Raw genomic sequence first — 27,178 nt, 5'->3', positions numbered from 1 at the left:
CTGAATCACTTGTAACAGAGAAATAGTCAGAACCAATTTAATGTATACAGATTGGAATGACTTGGCTTAAGTCATGCGCCTACCTCTTAGCTAACAAAAGGCGGGACACTCTTAACTGATTAATATCAGATAAGGCAAATCTCTATTTATTATTCTTTTTTCTTCAAAACGTTCAAATCAACTCATGGATATATATTCTTTCAATATAATTTTAAAATCAATTGTTCAGTTAATAGTAACTTTGACTAGGATTACATTAAATGCATTAGATTTGGAGAGAATTAACACGTTAGGCTTTATTCAAGCCAGCTTGATTTTATATCATATTTCTGCTTGCTAGCAACACAACCTTGGGTAAGTTGCATTTAGTATTTAATCTTTCCAACCCTGAACAAAATTTCTTCACTTATTCACATTTTATTTCAGATAAAAGTAAAAGTTATTAATTCTGAATATTTCCTTTTGAACATATTAAGAGGACTGTTGGTTTAGAAACACTATTGACTTTTGTATATTATCTAGTACATTAATTGGAAGAAATGAGAAAGAAAGTTGCAGGGCAATACAACAACATAGGTATGACAGAGAATAGTGCATTTGGGGAATCAGAAGCCTAATATGGCAGAAAATTATATGGACCAAGTAGCATGGGATAGCATTTTTAAATTTTATGTTGTGAATGATGCGAAGTCACTAGAAGATAGGAGAAGTTGGTCAGATTTTAAAACTGTACTATGGCAGTGAAGTAAAATTTTCAAAAATTATCCTCATTCATGACAAAACTAAGCCTTGACTAAAACAAAATTCTGATCCCTGATGACTTACACCAACAGAACTATTTTAGCTTTTTGGAACAAGATTCTTTAGCTTTTACCAAACTCAGTATATACTGTTCCCTCCACCTATGATCCTTCCTCCCTCATCTACCTGTTCTCTCCTCAGGGAACTTTATCTCCAAGGAAGTCTTTTCACCTAACATCCAATTCATCTGCTCCACTTTGCCCTGATCATATTATTAATCAAAGTTATTGATCAGATACTTAAATGTACATTTTGCAATTTTACCTCAAATAACCATCACAATATTGAGACTTTCAGTGATAAGGCTACTTACCCAAGTGGTGTTGTTAGCAAGCAGAAATATGATATAAAATCAAGCTGGCTTGAATAAAAGCCTTGAGCTCCTTGAATTCGACCTATTGTCTACAACAATGGGAATAGCTTACTACAACCTGCCCCTAGCACCAGCTGTCTCAGGACCATCTCAATGAAAGACTACAGAAGCTATCCAGGATGGTGCTTCCTATGCCTGAGAAAGCACACATCTGTGTTAAAATGGGTCTCACAGCTCTCCACGCACCCACTTGCTGTGGTCCTACCTCTATCGCCGCATAATACAGACTCACCCTGTCATGCTTGTCCTAGGTGGGCTACTAACCTGAATCTGGAAGAGCAGTTACTACTTGGCAGGCAGAGGTTGAGGCTCAGGCCCGGGAAACAATATATGGGGATCCAGAAGTTGAGAGAAGATGTGATACATGGTGGGAATATTGGTCATCTTTTATTTGGAGGTTGGTAACAGCCTCTCTAGACTGCCACCAGCCAGTTCCATTTAGCCTCCTGGGTTTTTTCCATAGGCCCTTCAATATGCAGGCCAAAGAAAGAAGGGACACTACCAACAGGTTATATCAGTGGGCATATGCTCACAAGGAAGTATTTATGACCTTGAGTACTTACATTGAAACAGTATTAATGACCTTACTACATACTGACCAGATTCTTCGCCGTGGTTACACATACAAAAAAAAAAAAAAAAAAACATAACAAAGCCTACCAGAAGACTCAGTGAGGGAACCTAAATAGATAATCATTTTGGGCCTGCCCCAACACTACTCTACCCCAAAGTTTTTATGTATAGCAAAGTAGCATTAGAAGACTCTAGAAGACAGCAGTCAGGTACTACATGCCACAGCTTTTCTTAAGATTCCTGATTGTGGAGTCTGAAGCTGCTCTATTTACTGATCTCCAAAGTTAGAAGATCAAGTACATCGGCAGCCAGCAGATTTGGGACCCACAAGATCAGTGATCTAAAAATATTTTGTTAGTACAGTCATCAACTGATTTTGAAAAACTATACACAGTTGACATAAAACACTTCACCATATGCTTATGGGTGCAAATTCTATATATTGAAAAAATAACCAACATTTTAAAATACAAATTAAACCACTATTTTGTAGGGATATATGGTGCTGGGGATTGAACCCAGGGCTTCTCACATGCTAAACAAGTGCTCTACCACTATACTTATGCCACCTTTTAAAATGTATCCAGTGAGCTAGGGATGTGTAGCTCATCAGTTCAGTACTTGCAGAATGTATAGGAGGCACTAGGTTGGATTACCCACACCGAAAACATGAAAATGTCAAAAATATATGTCTGTGGAACCTAAACATTAGAGTGATTTTGATAACTATTAGTGATGGGAGCTATGACTGAATTATGGATTTCTCTGAGCCATCTCAAGGCAAAGGTGTTGCTCTTCTGAGAATTCTCAGTGATTCCCAATGATTAGCTCAGTAACCTGCTGACATCCTGCTCAAAGAGGAGTCTGTGTTCCATGGAATTAATTTATTGGTTCAAACAGCCCCAGGTTCTAATGCAGCTGTTTGGAGGTGGAAGAGATATCAGTGTGACTAAATAGCCTTGAAGCCCTAAATGCCAGGGAGGAGGAAGAAATACTGAGCAAGTTGATAAGCCTCCAATTAGGCTATTTTCCCCACAGCTTCACTTGTTTACCTTGAAGTTTTTTCTCACAATAAATCCCTTTGATGTTCTTGCCTATAAAATAAAGCACAGAGGCTCTCAATCATTGTTAGAGGTCAGAACCTACCATGACTGACTCGCCCACTGAGTCCCGCTATCTACTTATAATTGAGTCTTTTATTTCTTGCATTTCTTATTTCTAATCCCTTCATAGCCCAAACTTGGGAAAATTGAGTAAGTTACACAGGTTGTGTTCATTTAAAATTCATACACTAACTCTTCTTTAACAGGCACAAGTTTTATATTCTTATTTTTCCCTTTTATTTACATTCCACTTCTCCATGTAACTTTATCCTAATATATTTTTATGCATGAAAACTTTTGTTTTAAATCACTGTATCATACTTTTTTGGAACACACAGACACATACATATTAAATTTCTCTGTGGTATTCAAATAACTTTGGGATTCAGCTGTCAAAAATATTATTAGTATAAAATCGGCCAAAATAACTTATAATTTTGATACTTATTAAACATAAGAAGTAAAAATTAATAGGAACTATAATGAAATGAGCTTTTGTTTTCATATACCTATAGATGAATATTACTTCTTGCTAGGATAAGTCAGAGTTCAATATAGTTTTATTCTTATTTTGTATTCTTATAAGAGTTGAGAAAAATCTTCACTTATATAAGTACATGAGAATTAAATATTTTGCTATAGCAATGTCTCCCACTTTGAATTCTTCCTGAGTTATACCCCCAAATCACTTAGTGATCCATCATCAAAAATATTTTATATGAATCATTAGCTGACAACTGAACTGGGACTCCTTTACTTTTGTTGAAAGCAAAACTTTGAAACTACCTGATTTGTCGAAAAATTTGCCACTAACTTTCTAAACACATGACATGGAGTTGTCTTTTGTTGTTTATTTTTTGTGGTGCTGGAGATGGAACCCAAGGTCTTGCACATGGTAGGCAAACATACTACCATTGAGCAACATCCCCAGTCCCATCATGGAGGTTTGGTGTCCTGGAGAAATGCAATATAAAAGTCAGAACGGTGAAAGTATGTTTTTCTTTGTGAAAATGAGGAAAGGAGAATTGTAGAAAGGCAAGCTGACAAAGGAGAATACCTGCTTAAGTACAGAGGGGAGGTGAGCAATTTTCTGAAAGGACACATGGAAACTGGCAATTTGGAAGCTGACTGCTATAACTTGCTCATTCCTGCAGACCCTTGCAAAAGTCTGGATCAGGCTTCACTGCTAGTTTTACCTCCAATGTGGTAAGTCAGCATTTTCTTCTTGCTAACAAACATTAATTTTCTAAATACACAGTGTGCATCAACAATATGCTAGGCACATCTGTTTATTGATGATGATATAAAATTAGCATATGTTTAAATTTCTAAGGAACAAAAGAAAATGTTAAGTAAAGATAACTAAAAGACAAATATTATAAGTAAAACTATGGCACAAGAGTTACTCTTTGAGAAAGTCAATGAAATTATACTAAGGCCTTTTAGCCCAAGTCACACTGCCTGATTAACTACTTCCCCAGCTGGTTTATATGGGGACCACAACTTTATTTTCTCTGTCTCCCTGACTAAATGTCCAGTGCCTAACCCCCTGAGTCAATTTACAGAATTAGAATTTTACACATGGACCACTCAACTAATTGCTTTTGTTATTATTGGTGTTGGGAATTTTACCTAGGGCCTCATGAATGTGAAGTATGTGCTCTATCTACACATGAAGCATAATTTTTATTTTAACAAAAGTCAAACATTTAAAAAATTAAATCTGTTAGGTTAAAATCTCGAAAATTGTACATTTGGACAATGCTTAGTATTTGATAGTATTATTTTTCATTTAACTTTTCTGTGACATTATACTTTTCTTTTATTCTCCACTCAAACTTTCTAATTTAAAATGAGAACAAGAATTTTATCTAGAAATGGCTAAGAACAATTGGCATAACCCTATAGATTATAGAAAAAAATTTAAATTTCCATTGTTAAAAAATAGAAACTCCTAATTTCAGTGCTATTATTATCCACTAGAGGGTGCACATAAGATCATTTTAAATGTGTGGTCAGAAAATAAATTAATTTATGGAAATGCATCAAAGTATATTTAATTTTTATTCTACAGAAATTCTAATAATGAGGCTGGGGTGGTGACTCAGTGGCAGAGCGCTTGCCTTGCACATGTGAGGCACTAGGTTTGATCCTAGCACCACATTAAAAACAAACAAAATATTGTGTCCATGTATAGCTAAAAAAATATTTAAAAAAAAGAAATTCTAATAATGAATTGATGATGTTATTTTTGTTTGGTGAGGTTTCTTCCTTATTTCTCATACAAGGGCAATTTATGGCAGTTTTGTTATCCATAGTACCTCAGAAAGGAAATTATGGGTGAGGATTTGTATTTCCAGTGAAGATGACAAAAGTCTAAAAATACTGACTATAACAAGTCCCCCATATAACTGAAATGCATACACTTCCAAGGATGAGAACCCAGACCCCTCATCGCAGCACAAATGGTAGAAGAAAAAACATGGGATTATTAAGTCACAGGCCTGGATCTGTCCTAAGTGTGAAACATCCAGCAATGAATTGTTTTAACTTCTGAATTTAAAAGGGGCTAAAAATTACTGTAAGGATTTGAAAAAAATTAAGGTTGAAAGTATTTGTAAAACAAAGCTAGAACAAAATAGAAATCTGAATACTAGTTGTTTTCTCTCTTCCCTAACTATCCACCTCTATAACCTCTTCACAAATTCTGGTGATATTAACTAGGTATATAATTTCCCCTTCCTTTTATATGTGAACTATGAGTCATTGATACCAGAGTGATATGTTTGGGCTTTTTAAATTTTCAATAAAATGCACATAAAACTTTCAAAGTTCATAAAGATTTCCAATTAATCCTTCCCTCATAAGTCTATTTGGGGGCAGAATATATATACAGTGCATTTATGTATCATAAGTGCACAGCAGTGCTTGGGGCATAAATAAATCCTCACTAAATTGTGAATAAGTGATTGCTTGTCTAAGATATTGCTTTTACCTTGTCATGGAAAATATACAAATTAGAAAACTTTTAACAATAAAGTATTGGCAGTAAAAAAGTTATATCAAGTTAAATGCAATGAAAACACAAAGGGGAAAGATTAATGAAGTTGTTAATAATGTTAATATATATTGAGAGCTTATTATTATTTCTAATAATAAAACTAATGTCATTCAATATTCTGAGAATTTTGTTCATGTGTGTGCATAAATTTCCTGTCTCAAGTGACTATATGAAATAGTTACTGTTTTTTCAGGTTTTTCAAAAGAAAACAGTGAAATATAGAGATGTTTAATAACTTAACCTGAGGTCAAGTGCTACAAGATGCTGAAATGGGATCACATTCTTAACCAGAAGGAAAAGGAAGGGCATTCCTACTAGAAGGAACAGTATATCCAGTACCAAAATCATGAAGGAGCCTCCTTATGCTCCTTGGATGTGAAAAAATTTTTGGTTCAAATGTAACATTACAGCGAGAGATGAAGCAAAGGTGTGTACCTTGGGAGTGATAAAATATAATATGGCAATACTGAGAAGCAGCATGGCAGAGTGAATAAGCTCTTCTAAAAGTGAATTGTGTATTCTTCAGCAAGTTATTTAACTTCTGTATGCCTCATCTTGCCTATCTATAAATGGAAAGAACTACCTTAAGAGTGTAAAATGGAAAGAACTACCTTAAGAGTGAAATTATTTCTAAAGTACCATAAAAGTGGTTGCTAAAATAAGTGGGAGACTCAGCTATAATATGCCAGGTAAAAAATGATGAAGGCCTGATTAAATAGAAGCTGTAGAGTTGAAAAGGATGTCCAAATTAAGAAATTTCTCAGGAGGAAGCAGCAACCTTTGGTAACTATTTTAGATTTTGACAGAGAAAGGGTAATGGTGTTTGGTAGTACATAGTTACGGAGTCACCAAGACCACTCTCATTTCTGACACAAACTGTAATTTCAGGGATCCCCAAGACCATTCTTAAGTTTGTTTATTCATTAGAAGAGCATATAGAACTCACTGGAAGCTTTTAAACTCACAGTTACCATCTTTTACCGAAAAGCATATAGATTAAAATCAGTTATAGGAAAAGACTGAAGGTACAGAGTCCACAAAAGTTCAAAGCATGAAACTTCTAGTTATCCTCTGCACTGGAAACATGGACAAGGCTAACTTTTTTCCTGGCAACAATGTGTAACAATATGCACAGTAATACTTCCAAACAGAGATGCTCATCTAAGCCCTTATATCAATTTCTGATGTTGTTTTGTGTTTTCTACTGCCTATTAAATTTGTGTGTGTGTGTGTGTGTGTGTGTGTGTGTGTGTGTGTGTGTATGGTGCTGGGGATAGAACCCAGGGTCTCACGCATGCCAGGTAAGCACTCTACCACTAAGCCACATCCCCAGCCCTGGTGTCCAGTTTTAATTAAAGCATAGCTGACTGCTCACACTGCTTTCAGTCTCCAGCTCCTCTGGAGGCTGAGCTTACAGCTATGGTCTGTACTCATATAAATTACATTGTTAAGACTATTAAGTATGGCCCAAGATTCTAGCTAAACAAAGATGTTCTTAACAGATACATTTCGAGAACTTCTCCCCAGGGCTGTGGAAATGCCAGACTTGCTTTTGAGTAAGGTTCACTATTTACTACAAAGGTACTGAAGGTGTAGAGGAAAAAGGAGGTACCTGGACTGAAAGTAATGTCTTCAACTGAGATAGAATATGCAAGTAACAAAGATAACACAGGTTTAGAAGAGAAAAACAACATGCTTTTGAGTTTGCTGAATATGACAACTTCCTTGAAAGAGAATATGCAGGCAACATAGAGAGCAAAAACTGAACCAGGGTAAACTTCAGCTTTAAAGAACTTCTCAGAGGGACTTGGCAGGAGAGGTCATTACAAACCAGTAAAATTAAATACTAAATCTTTACCACTATTATAGGAAACTAAAGATATTATGTAAATTATTTTCTAGATAGGAAAAAAAGCATTCCACTTCCCCCTGGATGTAAATAGACTACAAGAACAATATTATTTCTTGCAAATAAACAATTATAAAACAAAAATATGTGATTCTCTTCTTATTCCCTGTGCTATCTTCCATGTTCAAACTACTTTCTGAGAAAACCTTTATTTTGTCTACTGCAAATTTAGCCCATGTTTTTGCAAAACTTAACTTACCATGAAAACTGAACAAAAAGGTAGATGAAGCAGAAGGCACAGCTAATTAAATGTGTTTATGGTTCACTGCTCATGTTGTTTAGGGTCAAATAATAATTTATAAGTCTGTCTGAACACACTAAAGAGAAAAAAACTCATTATAAGGAACGAGTAGCCAGATTACTAAAAGTCGGCCAACAGAAGACTTCTAAAAATCTTTTTTTTTTTTTTAAATCATCCAAGTATGCCTATTACATCCCAGGTATGAAATGCAGACTAAAGGTTAGCAGAGGGAAGTCTTGAGTCCAAGAACCTCAGCACAAATCCCAATTCTACTACTTAAACTGAGTGAATTGGGACATGTTATTTAAACTCTGCAGTACCATCAGATGAAGAATGAAAAAAAAAATCTCATAGGTTTAAGGATTACTTACGTCAGTATTGTCCGGCATATAATAAGCATGCAAGATGTCTGCATATTAGATGTGATTACCTTTGTATACCAGAAGCCTAATGAATTGATTATAATCCTCACTGGTCATTCTTTATTCTCGGAAATACACATTTTGAAATCCAGTTTTGAAATAAAAACAAATATATACTACATTTTCATATTATACTGATTCCTAAATAGCTTAATTTGTTTAAAACTTATATTAGAATGCTAGATTATTATCTCATTAGCCATGATTTAATCTTTGTTTAAAAAAATGCTTAAAGCTGTCCTTTGTAAAGAAGATATACTTATTAATTCAAGAAAAGGTGAAATAAGACAACATGAGAAACCACTGCCTGAATCAAGTTCCAGATATTATCCACAACCTTGAATAATAATAATAATAATAATTATTATTATTATTATTGCCCTTTTCCCCTCAGCTGAAAATGTCTGGTTCCTTAATCCAAAGTAATTCCTCCAAGATACCAAGACTTGGCATTTTCTCAGGCTTTCACTGGCACTCTCAGGCTTTGAAAGATAAAACACGGTACTCCTGTCTATTTTTATTATGATACTTACCAAATTAGCAGTGTACATCGCTATAACCATGCCTCTCACCTCATTCCCCCTAAGAACACTAGACTATATGCAAATGGAACATAATGACTATCTTACTCTTTGTATTCCTGGGGCATTAAATATACAGTATGAGGCACTCAGAATCAACCCATAGAACAACATCCTGGTCAACAGCAAAGCTCAGCAAAGATATAAACCAATTTTTCTCATTTCCTTTTATGCATTAAATGTTTGCTTTTATAATACATTTAAAGAATTTGTATTTATATATGCACATGTGTATGTATGTTCAAAACAGAGCTAACCACAGACATAACAGGGAAGAAATAAAACTACTGAGATAAAGCAGTGTTGACTATAAAGTTTTAACGTTCTTATGTTACAGTATAACTAATTTTGTAGGTAGTCCTATTTCCTGGATCAATTCAATTGTTCAAGATATGGGCATATTAATTTTTACTTACTACTGCTACAAAATTTTTTTTCACTGCTTTTCATTATCTATTTCCTCTTGGTTCTTCCTTTCTATGTCCCAGTGGGAGAGTGCAATCAGGTTTAAATTTCTTTATCTTTCATTTTCACTTCATCCCTCACCCAAAAAGGTATTCTGCATATTTTACTTCCACTGCTCAATCATAAAGTATCGAGAGATGAATTATACTAACCTCACTGTATTCCAGGAATCTTCAAGTTCTTTGGAATACTGTTTTTCAAAATGATCCAACACAACTTTGCAAATCTGTTTTGCAAGCTTCCCCTCTGATTTTCCTTTCAACTAAGACAAGAAAAAGCTGCTGACACATATTAAAGATACTACAAATTTATTAAACCTCGATATTAACACAATCTTTTTTACTGTCTAAAAATAAGAACACTTTATCTTTAGATAATTATTAGTTCTTGTAGGGGGAGCAATATATGACTTATAACAATATATGAGTTGTAAACCGTGTTACTGATAAATTTACCTATTTATGCTAAAGGAGTGTTTCCCCAGGAAATTGTAATCCAATCATGAAGCAAATGTTAAAGCAGAAACTAATTGTGCTAAACAAATTATGTCTAAAGGAAAAAATTAGTTTTTAAAAGCCATCACAGATGTTAGCATCAAGGGGAACTTCGTGAAAGGTACATAAAAACTCTGTACTCATTGCAATTTTCCCGTACACTTAGAATTAATCCAAAATAAGAACAAAAATGTCCCTTTTGTTTTTTCTGGAAACTCTGCAATTGTTTCGTTTATTCGTAGAGGGCCAAGTAAAATGTAACACTGTCTAGGCGTCCGGATACAGCAGTGACATAGAAGACAGTTTCAGCACTATAGGAGGTTACACTATGCTGGGAACTTGACGTGAGCAAGTATTAGAAGTCTGCAGATTACTCGGAAGGGACGTCCTCTCCGAGGACCTTGGGAGCGAACAGGGAATGTTTAAGTGCAAAAGTAACGCACTGAATATTACCAGGATTCTAGACAAGGAACCAAAAAACCCGAATATCGCAAAGGGACCGCCAAAGGTGAAGTTCCCACATCCCGGCCCCCTCCCTCGCCTCCTTGGTAGTGTACAGTCTGGTTCAGCCAGAGGCGCCCAGCAGGGCTCAAGGGCCTCACCCGAGTCAGCATTATCCTGCAGGGAGTTTACAGAAAAGAGTCAGCAACACTCCTAATGAAAAAGCTTCCAGCCAAATGAAAAAACAGCCCGAATTCCGGTTAGCCAAAACCCTTAATGTCCTCACGGTTCCCGTTTAAATTCTCGCGATATTACACATATCGCGGGCACTTTCAAAATCTCGCCAACAAGGTTAGCTCCCGCGAGAGGCACACCTGAAATTGCTCAGCGCTTGGTTGGCTGGGGCGGGGAAGAGTTCTGCGCTGACGCCCAGGGGCGTGACCCGGCGGTGGGAGAGACCTTGGGCGACTGGTGTTTAGGAAGTAGTTTATCCTGCTAAACCGTCTTTGTGGGTGGGCTCGATAAAGGCTGAATCTGTCACTGTTGGGTTATGTTTTGTAAACACTTTTATCCTTAGGGGCGAAGCTAACTACTGAATTAAATTTGATGACTCCGTTAACTCGTGAAATAGTTTTTTCCCAGGATGACCTATGCGAATAAACTCTCCATTTTAGAAAAGGACGTGTAAAAAGATTAAATTGAAATACGCGTGTAAGGCGCTTAGCACAGAGACTAGTCGACATAAATGCCCACTTGTTCGGAGCTGTTCTGTATTAGTACCACTATCATGATCATTGTGGTTATCTTGTTCTGATATCAAATGCCTGTGGACCAAAGTGATCCTCCATACAAAACTCGCCACACATTTTTGCAAGAATGGAGTTTACAAGTAAGGTGTTATTACACCCACTCTGATAGAAATAGCAGTTTATTTACTCCATTGGTGTACTCTTTCATTATTCTCTTGTAGCAACAATCAGCAATTTATCAGGGAGAAAATAGTGTGGTCTCTGATGTTTAATAATAATTATTATTTTGAGTATAAGCAGTAAGTCCATTAGTACAACTAACGCAATTTGAAGCTTAATATATTTAAATTATATTACATATATTAAACAATATATTTAAACAAGTTTCCCAGCAATCTAAAAATACATCTATTAGAATTTAGGTTTGTTAAAACTTAGTTTTCAGAAGTTAATACCCTTTATTGGATGTTTGGGGGAGTCACATTTACCTTTCAGTCCTTCCTATTAATATAGAGGTGAGGACAGGCACTATAGTAAAACAATCTGACATTAAGAAAACCCTTACTTACTTAAAATGTAAAGCAGAAAAACACAGAGACGCCTGTGACCAATGCTAAAGAGCATAATTATAGGAATCTTCAATGTCTACTGAAGATTCTTATTAGTTTAGGACTTCAAAGTGGTGTGTATAAACTCTAGCAGCCAATCCACTGCAACTGGGGTGTAAATATAATGACTTCTCTTTTTATTAAGTTTTATCTAATATTTATAATTTCCTTTTTGAGGGGTATATATAAATAAAATGCATTTTAAATAGTGCATCAGAAATGTATGTAACTGATAAAGGTTGGAATATGTATCCTCAAAATTTATGTTGAAGCTCTAATCACTGATATTTTGGAATGTAACTATTTGGAGATGAGGCCTTTTAAAAGATGATTAAGTTAAAATGAGGTTGGAAGGCTGAATCCTAATCCAATCTTACTGGTGTTATAAAAAGAGGAAAATTGGACAAAGTGAGAGACACTAGGGGCAAGAGTACTGAGAAAAGGCCATGTGAGGACACAGCAAGTTGGCTGTTACCTATAAGGCAGGCAAGAGGCCTTAGGAAAAAGGAAACTTGTCCACAACATGGACCTTGATCTCCCTACTACAGAACAGTAAGAAAATAAATTTATCTTGTTTAAGAAGTCACCCTGTGTGTGGTATTTATGGCAGCCCTAGCAAACATAAAGGCACATTAAAAATGTATAGGATGCTATTATATAAGTTTTGAGACTACTGATTCACTTCCTAAATTCTGTTTCCTCATCAGTGAACAAAAGGAATTTACAATCTAAGCCATAAGGAAGCAAATGATTATTTTTCCAATTTTTTCTTTAAATAAAATCAGATCAGTTTATTTAAAGGAAATTCATTTTTTTTTACTTCCTATGTTTTAAATGACATTTTATTATTTGGTTTCTAAAAAATTAAAGAATAATTGCTGTTTTAATAACCTATGCCATATTCTAATCTAGGTTTTGAGATATTTGAATTTGTTTTTTGGATCAGCTGGACAGTATTTCCCAAAAACTTAAATAATCAATGTTAAGACAAGGGTGATAAAATATATAATGTACATCTTTATTTATAAAAGCAGTTTTACTTTTGAAAAGATTTTGCCACCTGGAATCATGGATTTAATTGGAATGAGTATACCATGAGTAGCATGGCATATCAAATAGTACCAAATCAAAATGTTGTCATAGTAAGGGAACATTTAGTAAAAGCAGCTGCAAATATAAAGGTGTTTTAAACAGGTGACCTTTTCCAGGCTATGTGCAAGGAATTTAACATATTAAGTAAATTCTAGAATTTCATTTGTTGTTTAAAAGAGCATTTGATTTTCAACTAGAAGAAAACATGGCAGTTAAATAATTTATACAAAATTATAAATTTGCTTCCATTATAAAAATAAAATTACCAAAATCATTAAAAAGTTTAAGGAAAACATTCTACTAATAACTCTAAAAAATTACTTCACTACTTTGTTTTAGCAACATTTTTCTCTAGTGCAGTTTCTATCCATAGCTTGACACTTGGCATCAATTATATGTAATATAAAATATTCCATATACATATAGAATTTCCAAGAAAAGCACATGGAATTATTTTAAATAAGTAAAATTACATCTGTGGGCTAGTAGCTTGAATAATCTAGAATCATAAGGTGCTTTGATACTTTATTTAGCCACTTTTAAAAATAACATTAGATCTCAAATATATAAAAACTTGCAGAGAAAAATGTTTTCATGTAAAATAACAAAAAGTCCATTATTTTAATCTACTGATTTAAACTCTTTCAATAATCATATTTGAAAAACATTTACTTATTTTATTATCCAAAAAAATCACTTATATTCACCAAAATCAAGAGAAAACAGAATATAATATAAATTAATTTTATTGGGTGAAAATGTCATAATTAATGGTGATTTAAGAATAAAAATGCAGCATATAACAAAATAGGCATTTAATTATTAGAATCCACCTGGATTTACAAAATATGTTTTAAAGTATTTTAGAATGCTTTAAGAAAACTATCTTATGAAGGAGCTATATGAAATATTAATTCCATTTTATGCTACTTTAATCTTTTTTTTTTAAAGAGAGAGAGAGAGAGAGAGAGAGAGAGAGAGAGAGAGAGAGAGAGAGAGAGAGAGAGAGAATTTTTAATATTTATTTCTTAGTTCTCGGCGGACACAACATCTTTGTTGGTATGTGGTGCTGAGGATCGAACCTGGGCCGCACGCATGCCAGACGAGCGTGCTACCGCCTGAGCCACATTCCCAGCCCGCTACTTTAATCTTAAAATCATTTTTAGTTTTACAAAATGGAGTCAGCAATTACTGTATTCTACCAGTAAACATTGGTAGGATAAAAATTTTTAAAATCTATCTTTACTCTCAAATAAATGGATATTAAAAATATAGCAAAAGTTTGAGTTTAGCTTTAAAAATGAATAAAAGTAAATGTTACAATAACAAAGGAACAAAAATGTAAGCAATTTTTTCCTATAAAATTCATTTCAAAATTTACATGCTGTCTTACTGTGATGCTTTTCCTCATATTTTAGTCACCTATCAAATTCAGATTGTTATGAATTTTATATCTGAAGTAGAATGCTTTTTTCTTATTCAGGTGCTAGGTAGATCCATGTACCAACTCCAAGAATCTGTGCCATGCTGATGCATTCTGATTAATAAGTGACCATAATAAAAGTTCAATGAAGTTAAAAATGTGAATAAAATGTGATGCTTCAAAGCAAAATTCTTAAAGTAAATAGTTAAATTAAACTGACTTAGGCATACTTATTTATGTTGTTATTAGATACCAGCATATGTCTGTTGTCAGTACAGGTACCAAACCCAATAGTCTTATCCAGGTTGTATTGAAATTATTATTTGTGTTATTTTCACCTTAATATAAAGGCATGCTTTCAGTTAAGTGAAAATTAGGACTCCTTTACTGAAAATACATATCTAACAGTTTGTCTAAATGACAGACAGAATCCTATGAGTGCAAGAGAAGTAAATTTTAAATTGAGAAATATTTTGGAATCATTTCTTTACAACAGTATTTGAGCCAACATTTTAATTTGTATTGCTTTAGCACCCAAGTTATTTGTTGTAAAATATAAGTCTCTGTAACTACAGTAACTTCTTTCAGTTTTTTGCCTCTAATTTCAAGGGATGAAAGAACTGTAATACCCTAAAAGATTCATGTGGCTTCTGACAGAACAGTCCTAACAGGGATCACACCTTGATTTCTGAAAGTGTCTTGACCTTTAAAACAGGGTTTTCTTGGGACTTTTAATAATATCTCACAGAACATTTTTATTACTTAAAAAATAGGTTAATAAAGGTATTTTATGTCTCATTTATTGAGATTATTATCAAAAAAACACAAAAACAATAAAATAGAACACTTTTGTTGAATAATGCTTTCAAATCACATAATTTGGTAGAATAAAGATCTGATATCTGCTTTTTAAAAAGGTAGGTATTATTTTAAAATAAAGTCAAATTAGGATTTATAGGCTAGAAAAATGCTATTACAAAAATTTAAGTCATATAAATATATTGTTTGTATAGTTCATGTCTGTCAAGTAATTTAACTTTTATCTTCTACGAACAAATTTTAAAAATCTGTAGAAAAGTGCACAATCAAGATAATAGTAATTAAACAAAAATTTTAGAAAAATACAAAAAGTTAAAAATTTAGTTTATAAATTCCCAGGAGTTTCCCTTCCATGCCCATGTATCTTACAAAAATGTTTAATATATAGAAATACGGACTATTAAACAAATAATAAAGTATGTAGAGTCCATTGGCTCTATTTCTGAAGAAGTTTTCCTTCAGGAATTTGCCCATGAGTGAGGATATAAAACCCAAGGAGTCAACACTAAATCTTGTTAACATGCTCCAAATGTTGTTCATCCCATCCACTAGTCATTTTGCATGAAGAATATGGAGAAGTTAATTATCAGATCAGGTCCTTGGGCTATTAATCTCACTAAAATCATTATGATTTTATTGCCCCAGTCATCAATGCTCAAAGGATTTTTTTTTTTCTTCTGAGAAGAGGTCCATTTCACTTTGCTGATAGTAAGAGTACCAATCCATATGACATGGTTATGAGATCACATCATGAGCATCACCGTTAGGTCTCTGTCGTACAGTTAACGGAGGCAGCGGCTTCCCATAGAAATCTACATAAAGAAGGGTAACCATGGACACAAAACAGTTATAATCATCAGTTTTTGACACAGTTCATCATTTTTGAATGAATTCATTTTAAAAAATAAGACACACTGACTTGTCAAGTGAGGTGATAGTTGGGAAGGCAGGGGGAAAAAAAAAAGCAAAACAAAACCAAACCCAGAATAAATTCAAAACATAGACTTAGTAAAAACCTGCACTAAATGGTTACATTTATTATTATTTTTGTTTCCAATTACACAGTCACATTAGAACAGAACAAACATAAAAAATTCAAATCTACAGAACCTGCTAGTAAGAGCCTGGTAAATTAGTATCTGTACACATGCTCTGATCCAGAGACTATTATTTCTATGTAATTTAGGAGAATCAAATTGAACTCTTTTATAATAATACTTCAATACAATTCAGTGATTTGGTGCATATTTTTCACAAAAAATGTGCCCTTCATAAATTTCAATTCCTTAATTATAATAATTGGCTTATAAATTTAATGGCATATATAACTCTCAGTTAAGTTCTTTCTGGCCTATTAACTTATTTTTTTTTTTTTAGAAGCATAGGTGATTAAGATCACTACACATACACACACACAGAATTTTTTAAATCAAGTATAAATTCAGCTGGGGTGTTACCATACACTTACAATCTCAGCATCTCAGGAGGCTGAGACAGGAGGATTGCAAGTTCGAGGTCAGTCTCAGCAACTTAGTGAGGCCCTAAAAAACTTAGTGAGACCATGTCTCAAAAAAAAAAAAAAAAAAGGCAGGGGTTGGGGGGTAGGGATGTGGCTCAGTGTTTAAGTGCTCCTGGGTTCAATCTCCATTACCAAAAAAATTTTTAAAAAACATAATTTCATATTTATTTATTTTTAGTTCTCGGCAGATACAACATCTTTGTTTGTATGCAGTGCTGAGGATCGAACCAGGGCCGCAGGCATGCCAGGCAAGCGCGCTACCGCTTGAGCCACGTCCCCAGCCCAAAAAAACATAATTTCAAAGCAAAATATTAAACTGAAAGCATGCTTTAGCAAATCTTATATAACAGTATAACTTAGGTTATGAGTTAAAGGTATGAGTTTCAAGGCTGGTCATTCCTAAGTTCAAATCCTGGTTCTGCCAGTTATTAGCTACGTAATATTCCTCATGCTAAAAACTGGGATACTGTTGCCCATCTTAAAAGTTTACTTGGGAGAATTAAATTTTCTTAAGTACAATGGTACGTACATGGTATACATAGTTTTGTCATTTTTTTCTATAATTAAAACAGTATCATAGATGCTCAATTATTAATTTTTTAATAATTGAACTTAGGGGCATTCAATCACTGAGCCACATAATCAGCCCTATTTTGTATTTTATTTAGAGACAGGGTCTCATTGAGTTGCTTAGCGCCTCTGCTTTTGACGAGGCTGGCTTTAAATTCATGCCTCACCCTCCTAAGCTGCTGGGATCAATTATTAATTATTTAACTATCTGCTCTAGTTCATTATGCACCTTTTGTCTACTTGTCATCAACCTTTTGTCAAAATACTTCTAGATATAAAGGCACAGAAATGTATCTAAACTTAACACGTGAAGATATAAAATATCTTCTCCACTGGGAAGCAAACATTTGACAAACTGAAAACTAACTAAAACTATTAGAATGGCCTTAAATTTAACTAACTCACTATAATTCTTTCCAAGTAGTTCTGATTTAAGTGAGGGGCAGGAGGGACCCTTCTCAGCCCATTTTCAATCTCTTTCTCCAGTTTTTCTTAATTGTAATGCTTACCCTGAAAATCACTATCAATTTTTAGTCTCTTATTAGACATTCTTTTTCTCACAAATAGCAAACCATCATTCCCTCAATTGCATTCATTCAGAAACAATTACAGAACATCTGTTATGTGCAAAATACTCCTATTGTATAAAGACAGCTGGGGGAAAAAAAAAAAACCTTACCTACATATTCTCCCCGACTCCCCCATCTGAATCACTTTTCTCCTAAACTCCATAATCTTACTTTATACTGGCCTTTAGACATTTCCAGACAGATAAGCCTACGTCTGTATTTGTCTATCTCTATATGTCTCTTTTCCTTTCTCTTGATATATTTTTAATCTCAGCCATATCACCAAGCTTATATCCCCTTGAGTCAAATTATACTCTATTCTCTTGCCCTCAACCCATACCTCCAATTCATCAAATATTACTTCTTATAATTATTAAAGTATTCTTTACAAATACACCTTTTATTCTTCATTTCAATTTCCATTCCTTATTTATTACTGTAACAACCTCCTGAGATTCAAGTAGTGATAATCAAGTTTGTACTTGATACATATTAATAGAAATTGTTTCTGTATTCCATACACTGTGACAAAAATTGTTAGAAAAACAAGTATCAAATCTAAAATTACTATTCCCATGCTAAAAATGAATATTATCTCTTAAAAATTAAAGCAAGTCCAGATATCTTAACATGTAAGATCTTCATCATCTAGTCCTAAGCCAGAATTCCATTTTGAATGTTCTCTGTAATTTAACATTTTCTCTTTTTTACCTATTCTATGCATAAACCTAAGCTCCAGTCACAAGCTATTTTCCAAATAAACCATGTTCTTTCCTCCATCTCTATTTTATTTTTAAATTGTAGATGGACACAACACCTTTATTTTATTTGTTTATTTTTATGTGGTACTGGGGATTGAACCCAGAGCCTCACTCATGCTAGGCAAGTGTTCTACTACTGAGCCACAATCCTGGCTCTCCATCTCTTAACAGTCTCTTTCTTCTGCTTCTTTATCTTATCGCTCTGAAGATCCAGTTCTAATGCCACTTTCCCTAACTTCTGATGCAGTCTGTGCATAATAATGCTGAACCACAGAACATATTGTCATATACTAAGAATGCTGACGTATCTTCTCTCCTACACAGAGATCTCTATAAAGGCAGTATGTGTTTCTTATTCATTGGTATTACAAACATGTTGGCTGGTGTCAAATACAAAACAGGTTTTTGTTGAATAATGAATTCAGTATGGGAACAAATATCTATCTTACGAGAATTGTGTGTGTGTGTGTGTGTGTGTGTATAAACATTGATATTACAGTTTTTCTAATATTAATATTTAAACTGATCACATATTCTAATGTGCATAAAGAATTATATAATAAAATAGCAGTAATTAACCTGTTTTAATCACTAAAAATATGATATTAAAATTAGTATATCAAACAGACATATGTGATTCCACTGAAACAACAATACTTTTCAAATAATCTAAAACAATTTGTTTTTAAAAATGTAAAACTAAATCTTCCAATTTTTATTATTATGAAATATTTAATTATTGACCTATATAGTATTCTGAAAGAGAAAGCAAATAGCACATTATATTCATATATTTTGAATAAAATATTTAGTATATTTTGATATAATATCAAATTTTATGGTAATGCTTTTTTTGACAACTGGACTTACAATTTCTTGTGTTCTGTACTCTCCTTATAAAATACAGTTTTATAGTGGGTCAGAGAGTCATCAAGAATCATCAAACAGAGTTATCAGAAAGGGAACTGGATATTCTGATTGAACAAATTTAGTGAGCTACAATTATGTATAAATATTGTTTTGCATTCTAGAAATATCTTATTGAAAAAAATCTAGCTGATGATCTGCAACTTCCTCTCCCTAGGTTCTCTACTATCTACAACTGGTCCTTTCTCTAGTTTTTGCTTCCAGGAATTCTAATGCTATAAAGACTATTAGTTAATGTTAATCTCATTAAAGAAAATTATTTTTCCAACAAAGCCTTTGATAACTTTCTTTTCATTTAGCTGAACTTTATTTGGTTTACTGACTTGATTTCTGATTTTATAGACTGTGTTGATCTTTCTGCAAAATTTTAATATTCAGCAGCTAGGTGTATTATTCAGAAAACAAATAAAAAAAATTATATGGCATTATCAAAGAGCCTACTGTATATTTATAGAACAGTACGGCTTTTTTTTTTAAACACCATGAGTTTAATTGTACTGTGTCACATTAAAGTTGTTTTAAAAATTTTTCCTTTCCATAACTATTGGTATATCATGAATAAACAGAAGTATGATTCCTTTTACCTCTGTATTCCAAGGTAAACAAAAATCAAATTACATAGATGCAGAGTGAATTAAAAAAAAAAAAAAGGAAAAAGTATAATGAAAAAGTATGGCAGTTTGTTTGAAAGGTTTCCAAAAATAAAATATTAAGCTTGATGAAGTTATGAAGTAAAGAAAAGTGAATGCAATATGAACAGATGATATCTGAAAACTGATCCTTTTGCATTACCATTATGACGTGTTTCACCAAGAGGCTCAAGTTTTGGAAGTCTAGTGACTTTGGGGGTTCCCCAGCCAACTAAAGAAAAAGAAACATTTAAAAACACTGTTAAACAAATTTTGGGGGGTCTGATAAGAGGATCTCTCCTTCCACAGGAAGTATAAATACCATTCAATGTCAATTCAAATGTACTAAATGACACAATACTGAATATCTATAAACCCATTTTAAATGTCTTCTATTTCAAAATGTAATTAATGTCTGCTCACATCTGCTTTAAGTTTTTATTCACCTTTCATTAAAAACAAACCTCTTAACCAACTTCGATAAGCTTTAGACTACCATTTGAATACCTAGCAGAGGCTAAAATAAATGTTTTCTTGCCAAATTGAATACTAAAAATGAATTTTAAACAAATTCTTAAAGAAAAATATTACCATAACAAGCCTTGTGGCATGGCTGCAAGGACACTGCAAACATTTAGTTAGTCATCAGGTATTTATTGAGCACATATAGTAGATGAGGTACTATGTATTTAGTGCTAAAAAGTTGCTAACAATTATTGTGCAGTTATGTCCCAGTGCTTCTTTACGTGAATATAATATAAATTAATCCTGTGTATATGTTGGATTCAAAGTAGGAAAACTCATACATCTAGGTAACTTTCAGGAAGAAAGGTCCAATTTTTTTAAAGATTTCATTAGCCATCTATTCATTAAACTTAAATTCCTCTTACAATCTGGGTAATTGATATTTTTAATACAGCTTGAACACACTCCAGGAAGTATTAAGATTTTCTTGATAGTTTTTACCTTTTTCTTTTATGAAAACTAATAATTAATTGACAGATTTTTGTACCATGAGAGTAGAGTCCTTTCTCACAAATTTACAAAATAATGAAAAACTATATAATTTCTTTTTCTTTCTTTCTTCCTTCCCCCTCTCCTCCATTGTTTAAAGCAATATTTCTAAATTCAGTATCAGTATCAATTTACTCACCAGGAGGGGGAGGAGGAGGTGGTGTTGGACTCTTAGGAGCAGAGTCATCGGTATTAACTGGTTCTACCCGGTGACTCCTTTTCATTCTCAGTTTCTTAGTTTTCTTTTTACTGTTATCTATAAGAATATAAACATAGAATTTTATTTATACTATTGGGGAAAAGTGAACTTCTATCACTTAAAAAACATTAAACCCTTTGGGAAAAAGTAAACGTCTATAATAGAAAACAATGAATAAAAGGAGAATATTGATATTACAATAGAAACCTCATATTCAACTTCAGAAATTGTTATCAATAACAAAATATGAACTTGCATTTAATAAAAATAAATATTTAAAGTAATAGCTTATAGAACAAATATGACAAAATATCCAAAAGTCTACTTTAAAAACTGAGAGGTTTTTAGAATATAAAAATACCTTCTCATTTCCAAAAGCAATTTATATTTCTTCCAAATGTCATATTAAACACATATAATTGTCTAGTTGTAGGAATTCCATAAAACTCAGAATGGCTTGTGGAAAGAGGAAAGATATTGACTTTTCTCAGAGGAATAAGTAGAATGACTATAGGTATAAATAGTCCAAAAATAATGCTTTGAAATATGAGGAAAAAAATCCGAACCCAATCTAAATACATTACTCTTTAACACCTAAAGAATAAATATATGTAACCAAAATCAGTAGACCAGGCCGAATTAAATTTCTGTTCTTTCTACAATAAACAAACAAACAAATTACAGACTCATAAACACATAAAAACACCTTAAGGATATGATATATTGACGCTTAAATTTTAACAATGTAAAACCAGAGTGGCATAGTAATTAAAAATTCTGACCATCAAAGTTACTGAAATATTTCAAATAACAATTCCTAACTACGAAATTACACACATTTTATAAAATGGGAATTATCTGAACATGAGAAATAGTCAAAATCTATAAAGTTACAAAACAGAAAGAAGAACATGATATTTAAAAGGAAACTTTTTATTAATGTTAGTGTCCTTTGTGACATTTTACTCCAGATAGAAATAAAGTAATCTTTTTACTATTAAAGGTATAGGCTTAACAGATGGGAAAATGGAATGAGAGCTCTAAAAACATACAGTACTTTAGGATGGGCAGTAGTTCAGGTGATGGAAGAGGACAGAATGTGAAAATATGATTTGGACTGGGGTCTCAGCCCAGCCACCAATATGACATATGAAGTTTTTCAACCTCTCCAATTCCCTAGTTTCCTACTTACATAGTGGGAGTTTCATACCCCAGCATTATTATGATAAATAACATAGGGCTGTGTTAACTCAAATAATCTGAAGTCATACTTTGAAAGCATAAAATGTGAGTTATTATTATGGTTATGATTTATTATCTCAGATCTTCCTAAACTATAAAGTCATTTGCTAATTCACTTTTCTTCAGTGTTATCAGTGTTAGCATCCTTTTAAAAAACTGAGACCACTGCAATAAGTCTACCTTCATTTAATACTGTGCTGATAGAGTTATATGGGTATGAAGATGACTACTCTAATCTCCCAAGTGATGACAAAAAGTACAACTTAAATCTAACATTTTTAATCAAGAAAACATGCATGTCAGTTACTTCAAGAACTGAGAATTTATTTTGATAAACCCTATATACTTTAAAAAATTCCTACATATATCATCTTCTAAGAAGTGTCTGTTCAGATCCTTGCCCATTTATTGATTGGGTTATTTGTGTTTTTTTGGTGCTTAGCTTTTTGAGTTCTTTATATACCCTAGAGATTAGTGCTCTATCTGATGTGTGAGGGGTAAAGATTTGCTCCCAAGATGGAGGCTCTCTATTCACCTCACAGATCATTTCTTTTGCTGAGAAGAAACTTTTTAGTTTGAGTACATCTCATTTATTGATTCTTGATTTTAATTCTTGCGCTAAAAGAGTCTTATTAAGGAAGTTGGGGGGGGCTAATCCCACATGATGGAGATTAGAGTCTACTTTTTCTTCTATTAGACTCAGGGTCTCTGGTTTTATTCCTAAGTCCTTGATCCATTTTGAGTTGAGTTTTGTGCATGGTGAGAGATAGGAGTTTGTAAGTTTCTTGCTGGTTTGTCTCAGGTTGAACCTTGACTGTTAGAAGGCCCCAATGATCTAATAACATGTAGATATTCAGCAACCACAGGAATTGGTAAACATTTCAATTCAGCAGAACTTTGTAGTTCTTTGAAAACTAAATAGATGAAAAAATATTCATCATCACTAGCAATTAGAGAAACGAAAATCAAAACTAAGATTTCATCTCACTCTTGTCAGAATGGCAGCTATTATGAAGACAAACAACAATAAGTATTGGCAAGGATGTGGGGGAAAAGGTACACTCATACACTGCTGGTGGGACTGCAAATTGGTACAGACAATATGGAAAGCAGTATGGAGATTTCTTGGAAAATTGGGAATGGAACCACCATTTGACCCAGCTATCCATCTCCTCGGTCTATACCCAAAGAACTTAAATCAGCATAATACAGCCACATCAATGTTTATAGCAACACAATTCACAATAGCTAAACTGTGGAACCAACCTAGATGCCCTTCAATAATAGATAAATGGATTAAAAAATGTGGCATATATACACAATGGAATATTACTCAGCAATGAAAGAGAATAAAATCATGGCATTTGGAGGTAAATGGATGGAGTTAGAGAAGATAATCCTAAATGAAGTTAGACAATCCCAAAAAACCAAATGCTGAATGTTTTCTTTGATATAAGGAGGCTGATTCATAGTGGAAAGGGAGAGGGAGATGGGAGGAATAGACAAACTCTAGATAGGGCAGAGGGATTGAAGGAAAGGGAGGGGGCATGGGGTTAGAAATGATGGTGGAATGTGAGGATCATTATTATCCAAAGTACTTGTATGAAGACATGAATTGGTCGGAATATACTTTTATTCAACCAGAGATATGAAAAATTATTCTCTAGATGTATAGGATTTGGAATGCATTCCTCTGTCATATATAAATAAAAAACAAAAAGAAAAAAGTGAAAACAAAAATTCTTACATATAATAAAACCAGACCTGTAACTAGGAATAGCAAGGGAACAGTAGTAACTATTGGGTATCTCCCCATTGGCAGACATTGTAAAAGAACATTATAGGTATTTTATAAGTAACTATAAAAGCTTTGTCAATAAAAATGATACTCATCCCCACATTAGAAAAGAAGAAATTAAGTCTGGAGAATATTACATAACCTAACATATACTAATAGATGGGAAAGTCAGGGTTCCCTCTCAGGTTGCTTGATTCCAAATACAGGCTCTTTCTCTATGACAATGAGAGACATGAACTTTCTGTTCAATCACATAACCAATTAGAAAAAGCAAAGTAACTATAAGTTAAAGATTTTGAATAACATTAAAATAGTGACAAATCTTTTTTTCTTTTGTACTAGGGATTGAGCTCAGGGCCTTACTCATACTAAGTATGAGCTCTACTGCTGACCTGTACCCATAGCCCCTGACAAGAGTTTTTAAAAACGTTCTACCAATTATGTTTGTACCCTATAGAAATAGCCAGACTATAAAGGAAGTTATGTTGATTGAATCATTACAAGGCTTAAGAAACAAAACAAAAAAGCTTCAAAAAAGTTAAATAAATTCTATGGATTCCTGGCAACTATACTGTATCGTAAACTTATGAAAGTAAAATTGAAAACTGAATTTTCTGCTGAATTCATTTTACGCTTTAAACTTTAAAATTACATTTTAAAGTCAGCATAAAAACAACATGTTAGGAGAAGAAAAAAGTGGTTAATAATTAACTAAAAACCTGGAAAGTATCATACTACTGCATTTGGAGACAAAAAGTAAACTACATTTTTTTTTGTGAAAATAAATGATACAGGAAGTAAAGTATAAATAAGCTTTATTTATTTATTTAATTTATTTAAAGAGAGAGTGAGAGAGAATTTTTTTTTAAAGAGAGAGTGAGAGAGGAGAGAGAGAGTGAGAGAGAGAGAGAGAGAGAGAGAGAGAGAGAGAGAGAGAGAGAATTTTTAATATTTATTTTTTAGTTCTCGGCAGACACGACATCTTTTGTTGGTATGTGGTGCTGAGGATCGAACCCGGGCCGCACGCATGCCAGGCGATTGCGCTACCACTTGAGCCACAACTCCAGCCCTAAATAAGCTATATTTAAATGTATGAAAATTACTTTACATAACTAAATATACCTGATTCTGATGATGGATGATCTGCCTCATCTTCATTCTCCAACTGCTGTGTTAATGCCTCCTTATAATTTTCTACTATTTCAAGTTCACTGTGTTTTTGGCTACTGTCACCAGTCTGGTTTTCTGTCTGTACTTGCTCATGCTCCATTTTATGTTTCAGGAGACAACCATCACTCTCTTTCTCCATCGTTTGCTTCTTTTTCTCTTTTTCAAGTTTTTTTTCATTCTAACAAAAATGAAATATATTACCTTTATTATAATGGTTCTATTCTATCTTAAAACAATTTTAAAGATCAAATTGATTAAGAGTATTTTATAATTTCAACAGTTTTTTGATACTTTCATTATAATTATTTGTTAAGTATATCATTAAAAACATGATAACTGCTAAATACTAAATAAATGCTAAATAAAAAAGGTATAATGAAAGAAAATAAATGTTTACATCACATAAGTTATTTAACTTATATCAGTGATTTCACAATCTGCAGATAGCACTATTTAGTGTATAATCATTAAGAGGCATTTTCCTCTGACTATTCCCACACATACAGACATACACCCTCCACAAACATATAAATGTGTGATTATCTCTCTATATATACATATTTATTTGTTGTTTAATAACCAACAGCAAAAAATTCTTTTATTTAAGAATATTTCTATAGAAAAGAAACTAATAGAGAAGAGAAAGAGGATTAGAAGGAGGAGGAAGGGAGGATGAAAGGGAAAGGGAAGATATCGGGGAATGAAATTAACCAAATTGTGAGCATATACAAATATGTCATAATGAATACATTGTTATGTGTAGTTATAATGCACCAATAAAAATTAATTTAAAAAACAGTATACATATCTTTCGATGTCAATGAAGTGCTTAGAATAGTGCCTCATATTATAAATGCTATGTGTTAGCTGCTATTATTTTCATCAATTACATTAATATTTAGAATGGTTATATCATAGAAATCATTGTATAAGTTAAATAACTTAGGTGATATAACCATTATGATGTATAACCATTAACCATATGAGTTATATGATACGATAAATTTATTTTTCCAATTTCATTTCAGTGGATAAAGAAAGTATTTCTAAGTGTCATTATCATAAGTAAACTGTCCTATTCACTTTTTAAGTTAAATTACTAACAGAACTGCTAGATAAGAGGGACTGCTGAATCAGAAGATCTTTAACATTTTAAAATTTGACATACAATCACAAACTTCTCTTCTGAAAAACTGAAAAAATTTATAAACAAGGCAAAAGAATAGGAGAGTATTTCTCTAAATCATTTTAAATGCTGCATATCATCATCAACCTTTTATATCTCTGAGAAACTAATCAATAGATATTTTAGGGTTGTTTTATTTTGATTTAATTGAGTTTGGTTTGATTTACTTTAAAAATTTTCATTACTAGGCAAGATGAACTATTAAATGCTCTTATTAAATTTTTTTTTCCTTTAGGGTAATCCAATACTGACTTTCTATTAATTTCATAGTATTTTACAAAAATTCCTTTTTTTCCCCCTTGTCTTATCTGTTACTAGGACTAATCACATAGTTACACAGGACTATATGTCCTCTTTGACATATTTTCATTAGGGTTGTTTGTTTTCATTTATGCCTTTTAACTTTCTATATCAACTCTTACAAAATTGAATATAAGAC

At 32.9% G+C, this 27,178-nt stretch overlaps 2 protein-coding genes across 4 annotated transcripts in view; both read right to left on the bottom strand.

Annotated features, from left to right (window-relative positions):
- Nsun3 (NOP2/Sun RNA methyltransferase 3) overlaps nucleotides 1–10,750 on the bottom strand; it is a 56,589-nt gene extending 45,839 nt beyond the window's left edge. Inside the window, exons 1-2 of one of the 2 annotated variants that reach the window (XM_026405272.2) lie at nucleotides 10,626–10,750; nucleotides 9,682–9,791 (exon numbers count right to left, since the gene is read on the bottom strand). In XM_026405272.2, the coding sequence (XP_026261057.1) occupies nucleotides 9,682–9,791; nucleotides 10,626–10,637 (122 nt within the window). In that variant the 5' untranslated portion in view covers nucleotides 10,638–10,750. The remainder of the gene's footprint in view (nucleotides 1–9,681; nucleotides 9,792–10,625) is intronic. The other variant, XM_026405273.2, reaches the window with a different exon arrangement.
- A 4,443-nt stretch (nucleotides 10,751–15,193) lies between these two features.
- Arl13b (ARF like GTPase 13B) overlaps nucleotides 15,194–27,178 on the bottom strand; it is a 61,450-nt gene continuing 49,465 nt past the window's right edge. Inside the window, exons 7-10 of one of the 2 annotated variants that reach the window (XM_026405274.1) lie at nucleotides 25,506–25,731; nucleotides 21,284–21,400; nucleotides 20,294–20,362; nucleotides 15,194–15,967 (exon numbers count right to left, since the gene is read on the bottom strand). In XM_026405274.1, coding sequence (XP_026261059.1) covers nucleotides 15,891–15,967; nucleotides 20,294–20,362; nucleotides 21,284–21,400; nucleotides 25,506–25,731 — 489 coding nt within the window. In that variant the 3' untranslated portion in view covers nucleotides 15,194–15,890. The remainder of the gene's footprint in view (nucleotides 15,968–20,293; nucleotides 20,363–21,283; nucleotides 21,401–25,505; nucleotides 25,732–27,178) is intronic. The other variant, XM_026405275.1, reaches the window with a different exon arrangement.

Source organism: Urocitellus parryii, chromosome 2 (assembly GCF_045843805.1).
Source record: "Urocitellus parryii isolate mUroPar1 chromosome 2, mUroPar1.hap1, whole genome shotgun sequence".
Classification (NCBI taxonomy): domain Eukaryota; kingdom Metazoa; phylum Chordata; class Mammalia; order Rodentia; family Sciuridae; genus Urocitellus; species Urocitellus parryii.
This window is presented reverse-complemented; position numbering and strand designations above follow the sequence as displayed.